The 19,010-nt window shown below is 39.0% G+C and overlaps 1 protein-coding gene across 1 annotated transcript; it reads right to left on the bottom strand.

Moving 5' to 3' along the window:
- Nucleotides 1-960: 960 nt before the first annotated feature.
- Nucleotides 961-12,985, bottom strand: npc1l1 (NPC1-like 1). Its single transcript, XM_008302043.1, has 21 exons — nt 12,944-12,985; nt 11,456-11,617; nt 10,388-11,299; nt 9,696-9,989; nt 9,376-9,599; nt 9,175-9,275; nt 8,910-9,082; nt 8,348-8,476; nt 7,288-7,470; nt 7,069-7,183; nt 6,712-6,977; nt 6,455-6,544; nt 6,173-6,363; nt 4,637-4,764; nt 4,410-4,539; nt 4,270-4,325; nt 4,024-4,174; nt 3,640-3,871; nt 1,595-1,708; nt 1,274-1,436; nt 961-1,172 (listed from the first exon to the last, which is right to left on the bottom strand). Exons 1-21 carry the CDS (start codon nt 12,983-12,985, stop codon nt 961-963), a joined length of 4,068 nt encoding a protein of 1,355 aa, XP_008300265.1.
- Nucleotides 12,986-19,010: the final 6,025 nt, after the last annotated feature.

The following is a 19,010-nucleotide window of genomic DNA, read 5'->3' as shown; positions in this document are numbered from 1 at the left end:
TGTTAAATAACAGTAAATTGTTTTACAGTTCAAAACTGTTAACAAGCTTAAATGTTCTCAAACCAGATTGCTGAAATTTTATTTCCACTTCTTATGGACTCAAAGACTGTTCAGTTTATTTTTATTTTATTTTTATGTTACTACATTCAAAAAATGCAAATTGCCAAGTCTTAAATGGTCAAATCTTCTTTAATACCTTTTTAGTAAAAAAAAAAAAAGAGCCAACTTTGGCTTAAAATGTGCCTTTTCTAATATATATACAACAAAAAAAGGAATGTTCAACAGTGTTGTGAGTTCTGGAAAAAGGCCAGTTACATGTCTGGACTGGTGCGTTTTGAAACAATTTAGAAAAATAAATAAAATATATATAATGTTATGATTAAATAAACATTTCGGCAACACCATTACTCCCTATTTGTAATTTATAATTACCTATCAGGGAAAACTACAATGGCAAATGTTTTTAATGAGAAAAGTAATTCACACAGTAAACATATTTAATATTTTTCCACTGATTGCACATTTTACAACAAGAGCATCATACTGCAATCGAAGAATCGACACTATGAAATGCTGGAGTGTGTGTTCTTCTAAATTACTCTACACAGTGCTATTTTTTCACACATATATAAAATAATTACATTCAATAAAAAATATAAAACAACCTTTGTCAACCCCCAAACCTGTTAAATAATTCTACAATTGAAGCTTTTCACATGCTGAGACAGGAAGGTTGCAATAGTCCACTGTTGCATTCCTCCGAAATATTGCACAACTGTGTGTTGTTATCTTCAGTGCCACAGGTCCATTTCTGATTGAGGTACATAGTTAAGTTAATGATTTCCATACAGAGTCAAATACATGACTACTTGTTTGCTATGTGTCCTTCTGTGCGTCCATCCTTGCTCGGTATGTTACAGAGATAATGACTCATCAGAGCTTGAAACAAGTTTTTGGTGCTCAGAATCTGTCGATTTTTGCTTCCCTTTCCTCTTCTGTGATTTGTGAAGATCTGCTGGCATCAACATGCGAGTCCGCTTTTATCTCATGTTCTTCAAAACTCAAATTTTCATAAACTTGCTTTGCTTGGGACTTCATCCTGAGCTCTTCGTTGGCCTTTGCGTTCGCCTGCAGTTGCTCTTGCAGCAACACTGCTTTATTGACACCAGGACCTGAGAGAAGGAAACATGGACAGTAAGTCCACAGTGTCACTGGTGCCCTCTGCTGAATTTAACAATGAAATGGAGATTTTGTTTTGTAAAAAAGTACATACCAAAATAACTGAGCAGGACAGGAAGGAATATGAGTCCATGAGCCATCCCCAAAAGTGTGATGACAAGATTTAAGCGGAAGAAGAAAATCTGGATGAGCTGTGCTTTGGCAAACGCCAGCACGAGGATGCCCGGCAGGTTGGTCATAGCAACACCAGCGAACACCTTCAGGGTACAAAATAAGAATTTTTAACTCAGGCACCTCTTACTTTGAGGTGTGATGCGTGTGTTCATACAATCATCTTTGTGTGGCAATAAAATATGTGTATCTGCCTAATTTCTGCTTTAAATTTTTCAGGGATTAAAAATGTATGTTTACTTACTGCGCTGCCCATACTGGCTGTCGCGTCCTTCGCTCTCTCCACATGTGTGGGCTTCGTGCTGAGTGCAAAGGATCTTGTCATATGGGACACAAACTCCACAGAGATGCCCACCGCCTGTATAAGACGGATATAACGTAGGTTAGTACAGTAATAAAACAATGAAACAAAATGATGATGATATGAATTACAAACATCTTGTTTTGTCCTATTGAAAGTATAACATAGGAGCCTAATGTCTACAGAACATGGGGAAAATCTAAAAGGATCAATCCAGCAGTTTATTGTATAACATACATAATCGACTTAAACAAGAGTGAAGACTAAAAGTAAAACGGTCAGTGTAGCAGCTAAAAAGTACAGATTTTAGTCTCTATATAGGTGAGTTTCCAAAAACACTGGAGCCTACATTGCCAATAATGCAATGGTATCTTTCATTAAGCCAAAGACTAGAGAAGACTCATGTTTTTTTGTGTGTTTTTTTTTAAAGTTTGTAACACAGGCCTTTTTAGTAGTTTTTCAATATACTAATTATTTTGAAAGCTGGGAGGCTGATGCTCATACAATAGTTTTTCGAGACCTGTAAGAAAGACTTTTTACATTATCATTCCCAACTGATGTAAGCAATATTTCTCACTAAAAAACAGGGATTAATCTAATTATACAAAAATACAGTCGTCCTCAAATGTATTCATACCCTCCCATTAAAGACGGGAAAAAAACAGCTGTCACTGACATAAGTTGAAATTGACAAAAGTAATAATAAAGAAAGAAATAATGAAAATCATGACATTGCTTTTGAATTGTGTTCATCAGAAATATTAAAAACAACAACAACAACAACAAAAATAGTCAGGTACAAAACCACACAAGCAAACAAACAAAAACTCCTTTGTCCCCCGAGCCATCAAACTGTTCAACTCTGAGCTCGGGGGGAGGGGGAGGAGCAGCAAGTGGGGAGAGGTAGGGGGCGAGGGGTGAGGAGTGAGGACATTGGGGTGAGATAGAGCATCATGCTCTATCACCAGACTGTGTGCAATATGTTACTGTATCTGTATATTGTATACTGTAATATGTTATTATTATCATTATTGTTATTATTGTTGCTGTTGTTGTTGCTGATTTTGAATGATTTTGATTTTGAATTTGAATGCTGATTTTGATTTTTGAATGCTGTTGTTGTTGCTGATTTTATGTTGGTGTTGTGTTGTTTTTTTCTGGTGTAGCAATTTCCCTGAGGTCTTGTACCGAAGGGATCAATACTAATTCTAATTCTAATTCTAAGCATGATAGGACCCGTAAACTAATATTTTGTTGAACATCCCTTTGAGCCAATCACTGCAATCAAGTGTTTTCTGTAACTCTCAATCAGACTTGTGCACCTGTTGACAGGTATTTGATTTTGGCCCACTGCTCATTAGTAAAGTGCTCTAATTTGTTCAGGAAAGTTTTTTGTTTTTTTTAAATTATCAACCACAATTCAAAAGCAATGCCTTATTTGACTAAATTATAATTTAACTTTTTAAAAATTTATTTATTATTACTTTTTTCCGTTTTTTTTTTTTAAATGGAGGGGTATGAATAAATTTGAGGATGACTGTAATATACATACGAAGAGTTGCCAATGTAGTATCTTGAGCTTTGAAAGCTAAAAATTAAACAGTTTTCTCTAAGGTAACATGACATCAAGCATTGGCATGTTTCCCACCATTTCCCAGTCCAGTGGAACTGACCCTGCAGATTCTGCACTGATTGTTTACCAGCTGAGGCCACTTGCTGTGAATTAATCGGTCAGTGCTAATCACCTCAAAATGTCCAATTGATCGGCCAACCATTGAATAGGTCCATCACTATTTCCATCATAGGTTTGTTAGAAAGACTATTAAACACAACCTCAATGGCATCACTGCAACATCACCATGGTTATTTTTTTTTCTAGATTAAGCTCCGTTCTCATCTTTACACGCTGACTCGTGTTCCTCATGACAAGTAAAATAAACTTCCCCTCTAAAGTACTCTTCTAATTCCCACTATAGACATGCTCTTACCGTGACCAGATTGATGAGGGCCACAGCGTTGTAATCAATGCCCCACAGGGTCATGACGCCAACGGTGTCCACGATGATCATGACTATGGTGAGCAAGTTGAGGAGGCCGGAACGCAGATCCAAACCTAGCAGCAGGCAGCACACCACGAAGGTCGGCAGCAGACACAACGAGATGTTGAAGAGTCCCTCCGGCACAATAGTCAGGTACTGCTCATAGAACACATTGGTAACCCTGCAAGAAAAAGAACATAAAAATAATGGTTAAACACTACAGATTGCTTCGACTTAATGGCTACTGGAAATTGCAATTTAAAGGAGCTGCCTGTTTTGGCGAGTTGTTGGTTGAAGATGACTTGAAGGAGTTTGGGAAATTAAAGTACATACGTGTAAGGAAACACTTCAAAGTCAGGTGAGGTGCCTGGTATTTGCTTCATGCCCTCTGTGATGTTGGCTGCCAGCTCTCTGGCCATTTGCAAGGCAGCCGTGAACTCCTGAGAGTTAGTAAGAGGTGTGTGGTAAGCCATAAACCTGGAGGCTGGACAGAAAAGAGGAAAAAACAGTTCAATTACTGGCATCTCTTCTGTTTGAATAATATATTTAACTGCTCCGAGTTGATTCGAGGGGATTTACCTATTATTTCTCCATTCTCATCTTTCACCACGGCCGTGTCGTAGGCTCCTAAACCACTGTAACAAGAGACAATAGGCAGTGAGATTGTGGTTTGCATGCTGTGATGTATTTGTGTCACGTGTGCGGCGAACAATACTCACCCTTTGGGGCACTGCAGGTCAGGACGGTTACTCAGAAAGTCTGGCAGGAAGCGGTTGAATTGTTCCACGGTGGGCCTGAGGACGCCATCCAGAGGAGTGGTCATACACTTGCGTCCACAGAGAAAAGCAGCTATTAAGACATGCAGCAGAGTAGGTGTTAGTAAAGCCTTTTTTCATGTATGGAGTTTCAGCGAAGGATGTGCCGTTTTCTCAGCAGTGACTCTCACATATGTTTGCAGGACAGAAGTTTCCAGAATTTGGACCGAGAGTGTACAGACGGCAACATTTGGATCCAGGATTCAACCAGTCAATGTAATCATCCACCCATGAGTTAGCAGGAATACCCACGTAGGATCTACAGGTAAAAGGAATAGAATGAAAATCAACACAACAATCTGTGACACTTAGGCCCAAGTCCACTGATTTCTGAGCCACAAACTCCACTACAAAAGCGTAGCTCACTGATGTGTCTTTAATCATTTTTAAAGGTCTATTATGCGGTGAGATAACCTCTATCATGCTTTTTAGATACACACAATACTACGGTAGGATCAATCTATATGTTAGTTCTTTTATACAATTTAACAGTAAGAAAATACAGTATATCGTCAACCTTAATTTGGTACAGGATAACAACAAAGTTTATGGATTGACTCTTAGTCTCTTTACTGCAGCTATCAAATACAGCAGAAAAACGGGTATGTTATTGTGCATGTCAAATCACAATAAGTAATAGTCTGCTATTCTGCCTATATAGAAAATATGAAGCTACACTCAACAATCGGTTAGCTCAGACTCTCATAAAACCAGGAATCTTGTAGGTCTCTGAGCAAAGGTCACAAAATCCACCAACCAGCAACCCTAATGCCAACGAATTTACACATCAGATCTCATAATTTTCATCAAAGCAAAGACCAAAGTGTAAGAACCACATGCAGTGGTTTTACAAGGGTTTATGTGCTGGATTATTTCTCAGCCTATCTTTATGCTGCAGTAAACTACCTGGCTGTTGGCTGTAGGTTTACTGTGCGGCAGTATCAATTTTCTCATCTGACTCAATGTAAGAAAGCAAATACATGTATTTTCCAATTCAACAGAAACCCCATTTGGATTGCACTTAAATGGTCTGCACTTATTTATTATCTAAGCGCTAAATTAAAAACTAAACCCTTCAGGAAAAGGCAATATATTTATCTTATCTGTCCTTTTATGAGGAGAGCTTTGCTGCTTACCAGTAACCAACTGATAGTGCCAGCTATAAACTGGTCCCATTGACGTCTTTATCTCCAAGGAGCATAAGTGTGCTGTTGTTGCAATTTCATTAATGTCACTGGGAAGGATACTCACACAGCGAACACCTCTACTGTAAGTACAGTGCTACACAAGTTACACAATTGTTTGACAGAAAAGATCCATACTGCTTTACTTAGCGGGCAGAAATGCACCAAGAAGTTCTACTACTCCTATTCATTAGTCATCACAAAGCACCTTGATTCAGTCACAATCCTGTGTCTGGTGTATGTGAACCAAAGGCACCCTCTGTGATCCTCTAACTGAGTTTATCATTAACTGATCTGATGGGCAAGCATGTAAGAGGTTGCTTCTATGGTATCAGTAGGTTCAAGGATATGTCCGTGAAATATGATTATGATGTGAAGGACACCGGCAGAAGATCTCTCTTCATGGTCCTGAGCCAAGAAACTGCTTGCAACTTGTCTTAGAGACTATATTTTCATTTGTTCAGATTATGAAAATGAACTGACCGTTCAGGGTAGTCGGCAGCGTACTGGATCTTCTGGGTCAGTGAGAACTGATCACAGCCCACACTGGAACATACAGCATTCATGCCCTCCACAGTGGTGAAGTTAAAGCCTTTTTTTGTTACAAAATAAACAGGGGCTCCGACTTCAAAGTATTTGTACAGGTAGCTGAAATAGTCCAGCATGTAAGAGCCCTGCACCAAAAACAGAATAATCGATATAAGGTTACATGGAAGAGCAGAGTGCCACGTTCCTTTGTGTTTATGAAGTTAACTGTTTACCGACCTTAGGCATAGCCAGCTCCTGATCCAGACCCACTGTCACTTTCAGCATGAGGAATAAGCAGGCGCAGAACATGAATATGAAAACCAGCATCTGAAAAGAACAGAGAATTCAACAGATATTCAGTTAAAACAGCTCTGTGCATGAGCAGATGCTGTTTTTTGTTGAGCTTGTTTGGATTTCATGTTTATGTTACTCCAGAAGTCAACAGTTGAGAATAACTTTGTCTTATATTATTTTAAATAGATGCACATCTTTACCACTATGAATCTGGTGAAGCTGTGCAGTAGGACAGGGGCGTAGTATTTCCTCATGAAGGGCAGCAGAAAGCCCTCGTTCGGCTCGTTGGAATGCTCTTTGTCTACTTTAACACAACAGATCAGTTCACAGCGGTTGCTGTCCTGGCGACGGGCATCCAGAGACAGCAGCGCCACAAAGGCTGTCATCTGGAGGACAAAGTCCATGAGCACAGCCATAGCAGCATACAGAGCAAAGGACTTCACTGCTGGCATGGTGGACAGGGCCCCTGGTGTAGTGGAACAGAAACATCATAAGCGATTCCTGGTGATACAGTGATACAATTTGTGCTTTAAATAAAAGTAATCAAAGGCTCCTACCTAGAAAGAAGCAGACAGACTCAGACAGACTGCACAGGAGCATGCTGGGGGCCACGTTTCCGAGGACACGACCAATTTGCTCCTCTCGCTTCTCTCCAGGCCTCCGTACATCTCTCTGCATGAAAGGAAGAGTAAGATAGCATTACTAACAATGATCCACAATATCTTGGAAAATCAGCATTATTGTGCATTAGCTGTGCAGCTCACAGACGTACACACCTGGTACTCCAGAACAAAGATGAAGATATTGTCAGCACCGACAGCGAGCACCAGGAAGGGCACGACCTGCAGAATGACCAGCGAGGAGGGGATGCCGATCCACGAGTAGAAACCCATAGAGGCCAGGACCGAACAGCCGACCACCAGGATTCCACCCAAACCCACCAGAAACTTGGAGTCCACCTGCAAGACACAGAGATAAGAATTCACATGTACATTTACCTCAGTGAACCCTTGTCCCTCTGTATCTTTGCTGTATAATGTTTCCTGTATTGTATAACTTCAGGGTCTATAAACTTACATGCTCTAATGTCAAGATAAGCCCTATACAGCTGACATGGCCATACTATGGCACCTTCTCCTTATCATCCATATGATAATGCCTGTTTTATTTGTTTTGCTTTCTAGTTAGAGGCCTGTTACATACCACGTACATGTTGCATGCTTGTATTTTTTGCAGTAAAGCAACCAAAGTGATGGCTTAAAAAGAGTCACTTTGCTAGCAGCTCTTTTACAATGGAGTTAGGTATTTTGGTACATTGAGTTATTACTAATTTTGGCATGCTATGTGCTTCCAGAGACAATACTTCAGCTTTACACTGTTGATTATCTCACGTTACCTTGTTTGTCATGTTAAGTAGCACTCAACAGAAAGTACACCTGAGTCTGATGAGAACGTCATTTGTTTGCAGATATCTGAAATACATACATTGTAAATATTGCTTTTACTTTAATTGTTTTTATATAAAATACCTTGGATTTGCTGTGCTTGTTGGTCATTTGACTTGTGACAATTGCTTCCTTCTTGTCTTGTAATGCTTACTCTTTATTGACTTGCTACACTTTCTTTTTAAAATTTTCAGCTTTAAAAAAAATAAATACTGGTCAGTGTTTACTATTATGCACACTAAGTCAAAATCCTTGTATGTGAAAACCTCACTAAAGGACAAAGTGGGTATAAATAATGGACGAATGATGCAAAAAGTAATGGCAATACTGACAATACCCATTAACTAGTTAGGACTAAATCAGCAGACTGACTAACTCTCTAAAGCCTTACCAGTATGCGTTTCCATGAAGAGTACTCCCCAAGTGCCACAGCGATGTAAACAAAGATCACGGCATAGCTGATCATGAAGATGGGGATGTCTTCTGCTGTCGTTCGATTAATCTCATCCTCTAGAGATCTCTGTAGACAGCAGAGAGACCAGAGAGCGGGCACAAATTAGAAGCTTGGGAGGTCAGATAGTGAGGTAATAAAGAAGAGAGGAGTCAACGCGACCTTGAAAAAGCTGGGGCAGCAGTTCTTTATCGACATTGCTACTGATTACCTCTTTTTTCTTTTTCTTTTTTTGTTTACCTTTGTTACTTAGGAGACAACTGAGAACAGACAGGAAATGAAGGGAGAGATGAGAATTGGACCGCAAAACTGTTTCCTGGTCAGACTTAGACTGAGGATGTTTGGGTTTTACATGGTCAGGGGCTTAAAATCTTAAACCACCAGGATTCCCCAGCGACTGGTATGACTTCTAACAAGTATTCAAAAATTCACCTAGATTTCTTTTCAGAAAATGAACCATTATGAAACACAGTGTCCACTGAGATCCCACGGTTCACTCTACCTCTGCCATGTATGCAAAAGTGAAGTTGGCTGCAGGGTTTTTCTGGTAGTCCTGGACAATCTTTAGAAACTCGGTCTCCCACTGCATAGCCACTTTAAACTTGGGGTCACTGCGAGGGTAGTTGTTGAGGGAGAAGGTCATGATGAAAGCCTCTGCATTGGTGAAGTCATCATCTGGTCAAAGCAAGATGTTTAAGTGAGTTACGAACACCTTCTTTGTGTGTTGTGCAGATGTTTCATGCACAAAAAGATGGAAAGTGACTCACTCGAATAGCCTCCCACTGCCAGAAATGAGAAGACTGGAGCTCCGTAGTCGGCCATGCAGCTCATACCTAAATCAGTGATGTCTTTGAAGGACAATGGCGAACTTGAGAAGAAATAGAAGAAGGGGAAGAGAAGGTTATATCATTGGTGATGAAGTTTCTCAACAACTGCAGATGAATCAGTGGGTTTCAGTGAATACTTACTTGAGGCAGTAGACTAGATGGTCTCTCCAGTCCACCTCTCTGGTCGCTCCCTGATAAGTCATGTTCACCTTAGCGTTGATGTTGTCCAGGCTGTTCTGGAAATACTGTGCCAAGCTGTTGACAGCACAGTCAGTCAGGGAGGGGTTGGATGGGTTCAGCGGTGCGTAACACACATCCTTCAGACTTGCGCTACGGTTCAGATCTTCTGACCAGAACTCAATTTGCTAAAAAAGGCATAGAAGAGGCACCAATGAGTCAAAATAATATGGTGCACTTTTGCAAACATGCTTAGATGCCATTTTTGACAATGTGGTCTTTACCTGTATTTTTTCTTGGAGCTCCAGCAGCTCAATGACAAGTTCTTTGGATACAAGCCCACTAAAGTTCTGCGGTCCAAACACCAATGAGTTATAAATCCCTCCTTTTCTACCCGGGGCTGTCAAGATCAGCTGGTTTGTCCGGAAGAAGGGGCCAAAGTGTGCATCATGGAAGTTTTTCTCCTGGCGGGCCTGGCTGTTGGGAGCAGACCACAGCTCAACCGGGTCAGTGGTGAGCTCAAGAGACTTGAGGCCAGCAGATAAAACAGCCACGACTACAGCAGACGCCAGGAGCACCTTTAATGAAGATAAAATATTCATAATTGAGACTCATTTTCCTCAACCGGCCAACATTTGGCTCTTTTTGTCTTAAAGCCACTGTGTGTTCAATTTGAAAGTATTTACAAAATGTTTAAAATTATTACAGTATCTTTATATTTGTATAAAAACCACATAATCCTGTTGAAAATGTATGTATTTTTCCTCGTGTTCCTGAAACACTCCGTCTATTTAAAAAAAAGTCAGAAAAATTCTAAAGCTACATAAAGTGGCTTCAAGGTGAGACAATGCAATTGCTGAAAGATGAAATAAGACATTTACTTCTTTTACAAGTTGAATTTATGAGTAATGTTTGCTTACATTATCCAAATGTAGACAGATGTGTTGTATTTCGCAGATTCCAAATGTATACCTACCAAGAGGGGATAAGTGGCCATGATAGTTCCCCACGCCCGAAACAGTGAGCTCAGGAAAGCTTGAGCAGCCAAGCTGTTCTTGTCTGCACACGTCACGTCTGATGGATGAATGGTCTGCTGAGGAACTTCATTACTGTTCTGGTCTTTGCCTTTCCTCTTTCTCTTTCCCTTCTCTTCATCATTTGCTTTTTGAAGCTTCACCGAGAAAGAGATATAGACGTAAACCGCGAAGGCAACTACCAGGAGACTGAACAGGATAATACAGATGAAGAGTAAACCATCCATCCCCAACACTTTGAGGGGGGGAGGTGTCGGTGCAGGAGGTGGGACACTCGGGCACGACTCTTCGCAGTCCTGGCAGGAGCAGGCCTCCCCCCCTGATGCCGTGGTCTCGTTACACTTCAGAGCACGTCCATTGTAGGGAATCACACCCTCTGGGACTCCTGTAGTGTCTCCCTCATTCAGCAGTTTGAAGTCGATGTCCAGGGGAGCCAGGCCGTTACTGGAGTCCCCCTGGAAATCATACCAGCGCTGGGGGGTGCAAAGCTTTGCGCCATACCGACCACACATAGTGGCGATCGCGTAGCCTCCTGTGGCTGGGATCCGGACATTTTTGCAAGACTGGAAGGAGGTGTCTGCGAAGTTGGTGGTGAGATATGCCTCATAAGCCACCACAGCCTCCTTCGTAATCCCAAGCTGAGTGACGTTCATGACCTTTGTGACTTTCACTGTTTGGCTCTGGTTGGGGCTACAGGTGGTGATGCAGTGCAGGTGGGCAAAGTTGTCGGCGCAGGAGGGGCATCGGTTCAGCACCGCTTTGGACAGGGTCAGACTCGTCTCCAGGGAATTCAGCTGTTTGATGGAGCAACAGGAGAATGTATTGCCCTCTCCCTTGTCCAACATAGGACACACCTGTAGCAAGGACAGGGACTAGTTTACAAATGACCAACCTAAACACAAGCTCACTTCTTGTCAAAGGAATACTTTTAAACTGCTTTAGTAACAATACTAAATAAAAGAATACCAACTCTTTATTAAGCCCTCCTCTCTGCTTCAGGATCTACAAACCTGTTTAAATTTTTTGTAGTGTTCTCCAGAGATGGCTCGGGCTTGGCTGTAATCGAGACACGGGACGATAGGAGGAATGAGGGTGTTTCCTAGTGACGGGTTTCTACCACACTCCTCATAGAAAGCACAGTAGCCTGGCTCATGTTGGGCCTCTGACAGCACCTGTGTCAAAAACAATCACAGTAGAAGTAGTCAAAGTATGTTGCAGGTTAGTTGAGAAGACGGTTTGGTTTTTAATGAAGTTTCTACTTGCAGGTCATAGAAATTTCAAAACTCTTTTTTGAAAATAATGGTAACTTTGGCATAAGTATGTTTTAAAATCACAACAAACTCAAGTACTGTAAAATTTACCTCGAGTAATACACAATTCAGGAGTTTTAGGAGGATATTTTCAAAAAGTTTTTATTATCATTCCTATGTCCACTGTCATATTTTTTCTTTAAACATTACAGTAAAATCCATAAATGCTATAGCTGTGTTACATTCGCTTTAGCACTACAATGTATCTGCTCTGTCAGCTATTTAACGCCACCTCGGAAAACCAATAAAATGTCGAATGTTGTGCATATTCAAGGTTAAATATAACACCTAGGACAACAAAAGAAGATAACTTCCAAATATTCAGTAACAGTGAATACATCATTTTTAAGTAAGTATTTGAAACTGTGTTTGAACAGTCTTTAAACACAGATTTCCCATCTGAACACATCGTTATGAATAACAACTACGTGTCAATCCGTCACTAGTGGATTGGCCAGTAGCATTCCTAAAGTGAAAATTAAACCAACCCACATCTTTTTATTTTAATGTATTTATTTATATTATTGTATTTTCTTGACTTTTGTGTACACTCCTTTTGATAAACATTTGATGGCATGTACATGAACAAATAGCCTCAAACTTTAAGAGAAATAAAAGAATAGCCAAACACATTGAACCCTTTTGGAACATTTATTTATCCAGGACTAAATTATTGCGTTTCTTGTTTTCACTTTTTACTCATCCACAAAAAAAGGGAAATAGAAAATAAAGCACTATAAAATTTTACTTTAATTTTAGATATTAAAAAAAAAATAGTTGCCGGCATCACTTTTGAAACATCATATTTTAAGGAGTACTGCTGGTTTGACTACATAAGAGTGTAAAGGTAAAAGTGTCTTCCCTACAGTTGAACTTAAACCCACAGAACATGATTCATCTGAGTGGCCCCTAATCTAAGTGACTCATTATGTCTGTGCTGCCAACGTGAACGCCTCTCTAACTTTGGCTTTGAAAGCAGTAATGAAACAATTAAAATTATTTAGAATTTAAATGACATATGTAGTTACATTAATTCTTCTACTTTCAAATCCTGGTCACAGATTAAATCCTAAAGTTCTTTGGAAGAATAAAGTTTTTAATGTAAAGTATAAAAATAAATCAAACAAAAGTGTACAATGTTAGAGCAGTCAGGATTCCAAATAACGAAAAGCGACCAGACCAACTTACCACACAGGCCAGAAAAGTGATCAGGGCTGCGACACGGACCATGATTCCTGAGAGTGTTGCAGCAACAGAAGAGTCCTCAGGTTTGGTAAAATGAAGTGTATGTTTATCACGGCTGTCCTGATGGAAAATACATTAGACAAAGACAGTGACAGGAGTCCGAGTCGTCCTTCGTCTCCCACCGTCTGTCTGTCTAACAGTGTCAGGGCTGGCTAAGGGGAATCATGTCCATCGTCATCCCTCCCGTGATGTCACATGTCTTATCTGGGCTGATGTGGCTGTTGGCCAATGGCAGCTATGGATGATCAATTCTTCTGTTTGATTATTAACAAGGAGAAGATTTTGATAGAGTTGCTGGGAAGATCCAAAAGGAGAAACCAAAACGACAGTCACACCCAGTTCTTCACCTCCACGAATCTCATCATACTTGGTTTTTATTGACGACAGACAAACATATAGACTTTGGTTGGTCTGAATCAGATCTATCCATTCACAGCCACCAGGATACAGTTCATTTGATCGTTGTTAGGAATGTATGCACCACACACACAGGCAAAGTGCAGCACATGACAATAGGCATGAACATGAACTTTAGACCAGCATCAAGTGACACCGCTGTGTAACCATCTGATTTTTCTGTACTTGTTCATGATATATTTCTTTCTAGCAAAAGATTCTTTTAGCTGGTTTTGGTACAAAAGTCTTCGAAACCATCGACAACGTGTAAACAGCAACGGGCTGCCCTACCAGGACAAGATGACTAATCGCTTCCTACATCACATCCAACAAATTGGGATCGGCCTTGCAATTAACGCCGTTATCACATGTCAAGGTCACAGATAAAGCCTCGCTGTCAAATCAGGGGATCATCGGAGCTATCAGGGTGAAGGTGCATATGCATCTAAATCTGTGATAAACACAGATGGTAAAAAAAGACAAGAAGAAATGGGGCAGATATGGGGATGTTCTTTGTTCTAAGCTGATAAGTCACGGCAGCATGCTGAATTTTGTAACTTGCTCCACATGCTGCTTACTGCTGCATACAGCAGTGCACAGTATCCAAATCTAAAGGTGAAACTGTGTGCTTTACCTACATGACTGTCTTTTTGTCTGCTCTTTCTTTATTTGCAGAGTGATTTTAGCGTTGCAGCCACCATTATAGTGGTTAAAATCAAGATTCATTCATTTGAAAACTGCCCGGTTTTATCCGTTAAGATTTTTATATTTTTTTTATCGCGTAATTATTTTATTCCTGCTCAGCTTTATTATGCTTGTGTAACCTTAAGAGATCTTCCTTATGATTGCTCCTTGTGATTGCTGTCTCAACATGTGCAAAGGACTCCACCCATTCAGAAAATTTCTGGAAAGAATAACATCCCGGGAAGTTTTTTTATGCCGACTGAATTATATGTGCTGCTACAATTTCGACTTAAGGAGTTTGATAAAAACGTCATGTAACTGTGGTTTATGTAAGATTCTTTTTGGCCATTTTTGCCTTTTTTATTAGACAGTGGCTGTGCAAAGTGACAAGAAATGTGGAGAAAGAGAGCAGGGGAATGATATGCTATAAATGTATGAATGAAAATTAATAAATGAACTGAAATAAAAACAAAAATGTAAAGTAAAATTATCTGAGATCTTTTTGTAAAAATGTTTCATGCATTTTGGCAAACAGTGCTTACAAGAACTTCTGACAAGACTGAAATACTTTGCAACATTATCCCTTTAACAAATTGATTTATTATGAATAGCATATTTTATTAGTAATGTGTTTTTTAAACTGAGCAACAATTGTTCCTTTAAGTGATGAATTTAACAAAATAAAAAAGCAGTATAAACATTGTGAGGCAAGCTTTTTACATAGAACCTATGAAAAAAATGCAGAGTTTGATGGAAAAACAAAAGAAGAAAAAGTACATATAGAATAAACAGTACTTTTGTGAAGTTTTCCTTGCAAAGTTACAGCTTTTGTTGAACCAGTAAGACCATTTTTCATTCAGTGCTGAGGTTGTTTTTGTGCTGTTTTACGTGATTTTGTATCTGATGGAGTTATATTACATACACAGAACATAAGATACTCTTATGTAACAGCACCACCTGAGTCCTTGATCTCGGGTATGTTAATGCTGTATGCCTTAATGCTTTTTTTTTTTTTAAAGGAAAGTTCTGTTTAATTTTCCTTTTTCTGAAAACTTTTTACTGCACTGTATTTATCAAACACCTTAAAATGAGCAGACTAAATACATTCAGAAGAGGCATATATCATAGGCTCATAAACTTGATATCATTGTTCATTTAAACTACTCTGCCAAGACAAAGAGCGACATTATAATTCAGATTACAGTATAGTTTTGCTGTTGTTATGGTTTCTATGTATGCATGCTTGTTTTTTGTGTATTTGAAAACTCTGAAATAGGCAACTTTTCTCCTTTTCGTTTGTATATAATTAGCTACCACAGAAAAAAAACAACAAAAAAAAATCAGGCAGCAAGGGTGCAAAAATAAAAACCAGGTAAAGCAGTGTGATACTACGGAGCCCCAGAAGGGAGATGGAGAAAGAAAAAAAAAACAGGGAGAGGAAAAAAAAAATTAGAGGCGTCTTTTGCGAGATCTCGCAAAATTTTCTTGGGATCTCGCAAAAGTCAGATCAATGTTATTGGACGTTTTGTGAAAACTGTGCCTCTTGCTAAGCACTGCTTAAATGTCTTTATAGTTTAGGCCGATTTCAAAATAAAACTCAATAAAACTCTCATACAGGTAGGTGTCCTCTATTATTATTATTTTATTTGATTGCAAGATCCCATGAAGGTTTTGTGAGAGCTTGCATTTTTTTTTCCTCTCCCTGTTTTTTTCTTTCTCCATGTCCCTTCTGGGGCTCTGTAGTGATACTGTAACATTTGTAAAAAAAAATAAATAAATGGTGAAAACAGTGACAAATATCTGTAAAAGAAGGAATTACTATCTGTAAAAATGAATAATCTTTTAATGTGGACATTATGTGTTTTTTTTCCCATTTTTTTAAGTCAAAATTTAAATGAATACTTATTCCATGAGATACTGTCTATAATTTCAATATATATTTACCTTTTTTTTTTTTTTACAATTCTTAATACATATAAGTTTTCTTTCAAATAGTGGTAAATATCTTTTGTTTGCTAATGTAAATCCAGTAAAATTAATGACATTGAACAGTGTCAAAAAATGAATTACCATTTGTAAAAAGTCAGATGTTTTTTTTTTTTTTTGTGGATGTTATGTGCAGTTTTGGTCTCTATTTTTATTGTCAAGATGTACAATGAATCTTTATCTCTGATTTTCATCTGTAATTTAACAAACAGAGAAAATCTGTAAAATTCCATTAAATTGCTCAAGAAATTACAGTTGAAAACTATTTAAAACATTCATTTTGTATATGATAATGAGAAAAACGTTTGTTGAATTAGTTTCCATGTGCACTGATACTGTACAGCATTTTCTTTTATCAAACTGCAAAGGAAACGATTGTTAATATAAGACTTAATTTTGTATGAATAGTTCTAATTTATCTGAAGAGGTTTTGGCAGGTAAAAAAATAAATAAAAATTGTACAATGTAGCTTAAGTTACAAACACTGTCCTATATGTTTAAATTCATTTTGCCTTTTGTACATTATACATAGGAGCCTGTGAGCATTTGAGTATTCTAATAAATGATGTATAATTATACATGTTCGATCTACTAAATCAGCATGAATTTTACAGTGCTTGAAAGCCTCAGATTTGTGAAGAACGTAAAAAGAAAACCCCTTACAGAGCGAGAGCTGTCGAGAGATCTTGCCTTCTGTCCGCGGAGCTGCAGAGCATTCAGAAACTACCGTTATAAACCATTTTACACTTTGCTGATTTATCACTAGATAACACACACTTTCCCCTCTTTACAATCAAGCTTATCTGTGATTATTTATGGAGCATCGGGATTATGGAACAAGCTGACTTTTTGGACTCTGACAAGTGTGAAGGGCAGTTTCTTTAGAGAGGTTGTGTTTATCAAATGAAAACTGTCTGAAAGATTAGAATTAGAATTAGAATAGAATTAGAATAAAACTTTATTGATCCCTTCGGTACAAGACCTCAGGGAAATTTTTAGATTAGAAAACCTTTGTACGACGGAGATTGGAAGATCCTGAACTATCTGCAAATACCACCAGACTCGCTCTCATACAGGAGAGTAAAATCATCTGAGAGGTGTTTAGAGGTATTCTGGAGACTACTTGATTTAACTCTCCCTGCTGACCCTTTCTGTGTCTGATTTGTACTGAACAATCAGCGGTGTGACCCTAAATCGTTCATGTGAAACTGCTAAATCTCCTCCACAACACAAAGTTCAGTGATTTAACCCAGCTCTTTCCTTCGTTTGGCAAGCTGCAGCTGTTCAGCTGTTACGCAAACCTGAGCTGTTTCAGTCCATCAACACGGCCTTTGTTGACAAATCAGGCTTTCTCTAAATGCTGTTTCTATTTGGGTTTCATCCTCACGGGTCACTAGATGAAGGGATTTCTTCATGAAACTCAAACACAAGCGCTCGACGTATGTTACAGGGTGCCGACATGACCCCAAAATCAGCATGAGGGGCGAGCAGAGACGGCATTAAAGAAATCAAATACTTGTGTTTTGTACTGCTGAATTGATGAACTTTGACCTTTAAACTTTTACTACATTAAGCAACTGACATGGCTCTACATGAAACTCTGGTGTACTTCTGCGTGACTGAAAACTTTAGTGTTTTTCTGGAGGTGACCATCATCCATCCTGTTTATTAAGCAGGACAAAAACAAAATTGGTGCCCCCCTGCCCTCCCTCCGGGACCTGTACACCTCTAAAGTGAGGAAAAGGGCAGGAAAAATCCTCAGGGACCCCTTCCACCCCGGTCATCATCTCTTTGACGTGCTGCCCTCTGGTTTCTAAGCACTCGGACATCCCGGCACCAGAGCAGTTTTTTCCCTCAGGCCAAATCCCTCATGAACAGTCAGTCAGTAAATCATTAAAGACTCCTGTTGCACTACCTCTGTGCATTATCATGTGCAATGCTTCAATTTCATGTGTAATATTGTAATTTTAACTGTTTTCTAATTTATTACTCTGGTTGAGGCAAGTTTATGTCTCTTTTCACAGTACTTTTTATGTATATAGTACTTTTTTTGTTTTTTTTACTTGTCTTTTACACATATTTAGAATTTCTTAGATTTAGATTTCTATATTCATTGCCTGTCTTGTTATTGTTGTGTACCAGTTTCATTAACCAGGTCAAATTCATTGTGTGTGCCAGCTCACTTGGCAATAAAAGCTTTCTGTATTCTGTCAAAGTAAATCTCACCAGTTTCTTATTGATTGATTGAAGACCCCCCTGCTCTCCACTCTCATTTATATTGCTGTTCTGTGTCATTTAGAAAGATTTCTTTGAACTCTCTCTGTGCAGGTGCGCAGGCGTTACCTCACCCAGTATCACGCCAGGCTGAGCTCGATGTTTATTCAGTAATCATCAACTCTGATTCTTTGTTCGCTACATGGCGGATGAGTCACAAAATGTCTGTGTAGCTATGCAGGTGAGTAATTTCTGAAGGAGTCAAATGCATGAGAGGCCTCTTTTACACAACAAATCTCATATTGTAACAGCCTGGATAACACAGTCGTATATTAAGAGGATTAATCATGATTCTATTGCACTTACTGTTATAAAACGTCACGGCACATTAGTTTATCACTTGTCCGGTTTGTTGACAGAAGTGATTCACTGTGTGGCCTCTTTCCGCAAACTATCAGCAGCTAATAAAATAATCAGGGAGCTTAATTTAGATATTCACGTCTGCCATTTTTTACAATCCCAGCCTAACCCAGTTCTCCGCAATATTCCCTCCTAACCTTGACCTATTAATTATGTGATCTGCAGCTGTGTTTATAAGTGAAACATTATCACAGCAACATGAAAAATGTTGGATTCTGCTGCTCACTTTACAATTCATGACTTGCTCATATTCTCCCTGAAACCACTCAGATTATGTTGTCACATTTTATGCTGCATTGGAAGCAGAAAA

Source organism: Stegastes partitus, unplaced genomic scaffold (assembly GCF_000690725.1).
Source record: "Stegastes partitus isolate 25-593 unplaced genomic scaffold, Stegastes_partitus-1.0.2 Scaffold1750, whole genome shotgun sequence".
Taxonomy (NCBI): domain Eukaryota; kingdom Metazoa; phylum Chordata; class Actinopteri; family Pomacentridae; genus Stegastes; species Stegastes partitus.
Note: the sequence above shows the minus strand (reverse complement) of the source record. Positions and strands in the feature narration are given on the sequence as shown.

Excerpts from the sequence above, each read along its gene's own strand:
- npc1l1 (XM_008302043.1), bottom strand. The coding sequence starts at position 12,985 with ATGGTCCGTGTCGCAGCCCTGATCACTTTTCTGGCCTGTGTG. Across the intron at positions 8,477-8,909 it reads CTTTTGCATACATGGCAGAG|AGATCTCTAGAGGATGAGAT; the intron begins GTAGAGTGAACC and ends TGCTGTCTACAG. Across the intron at positions 6,545-6,711 it reads GCTTCACCAGATTCATAGTG|ATGCTGGTTTTCATATTCAT; the intron begins GTAAAGATGTGC and ends TGTTCTTTTCAG.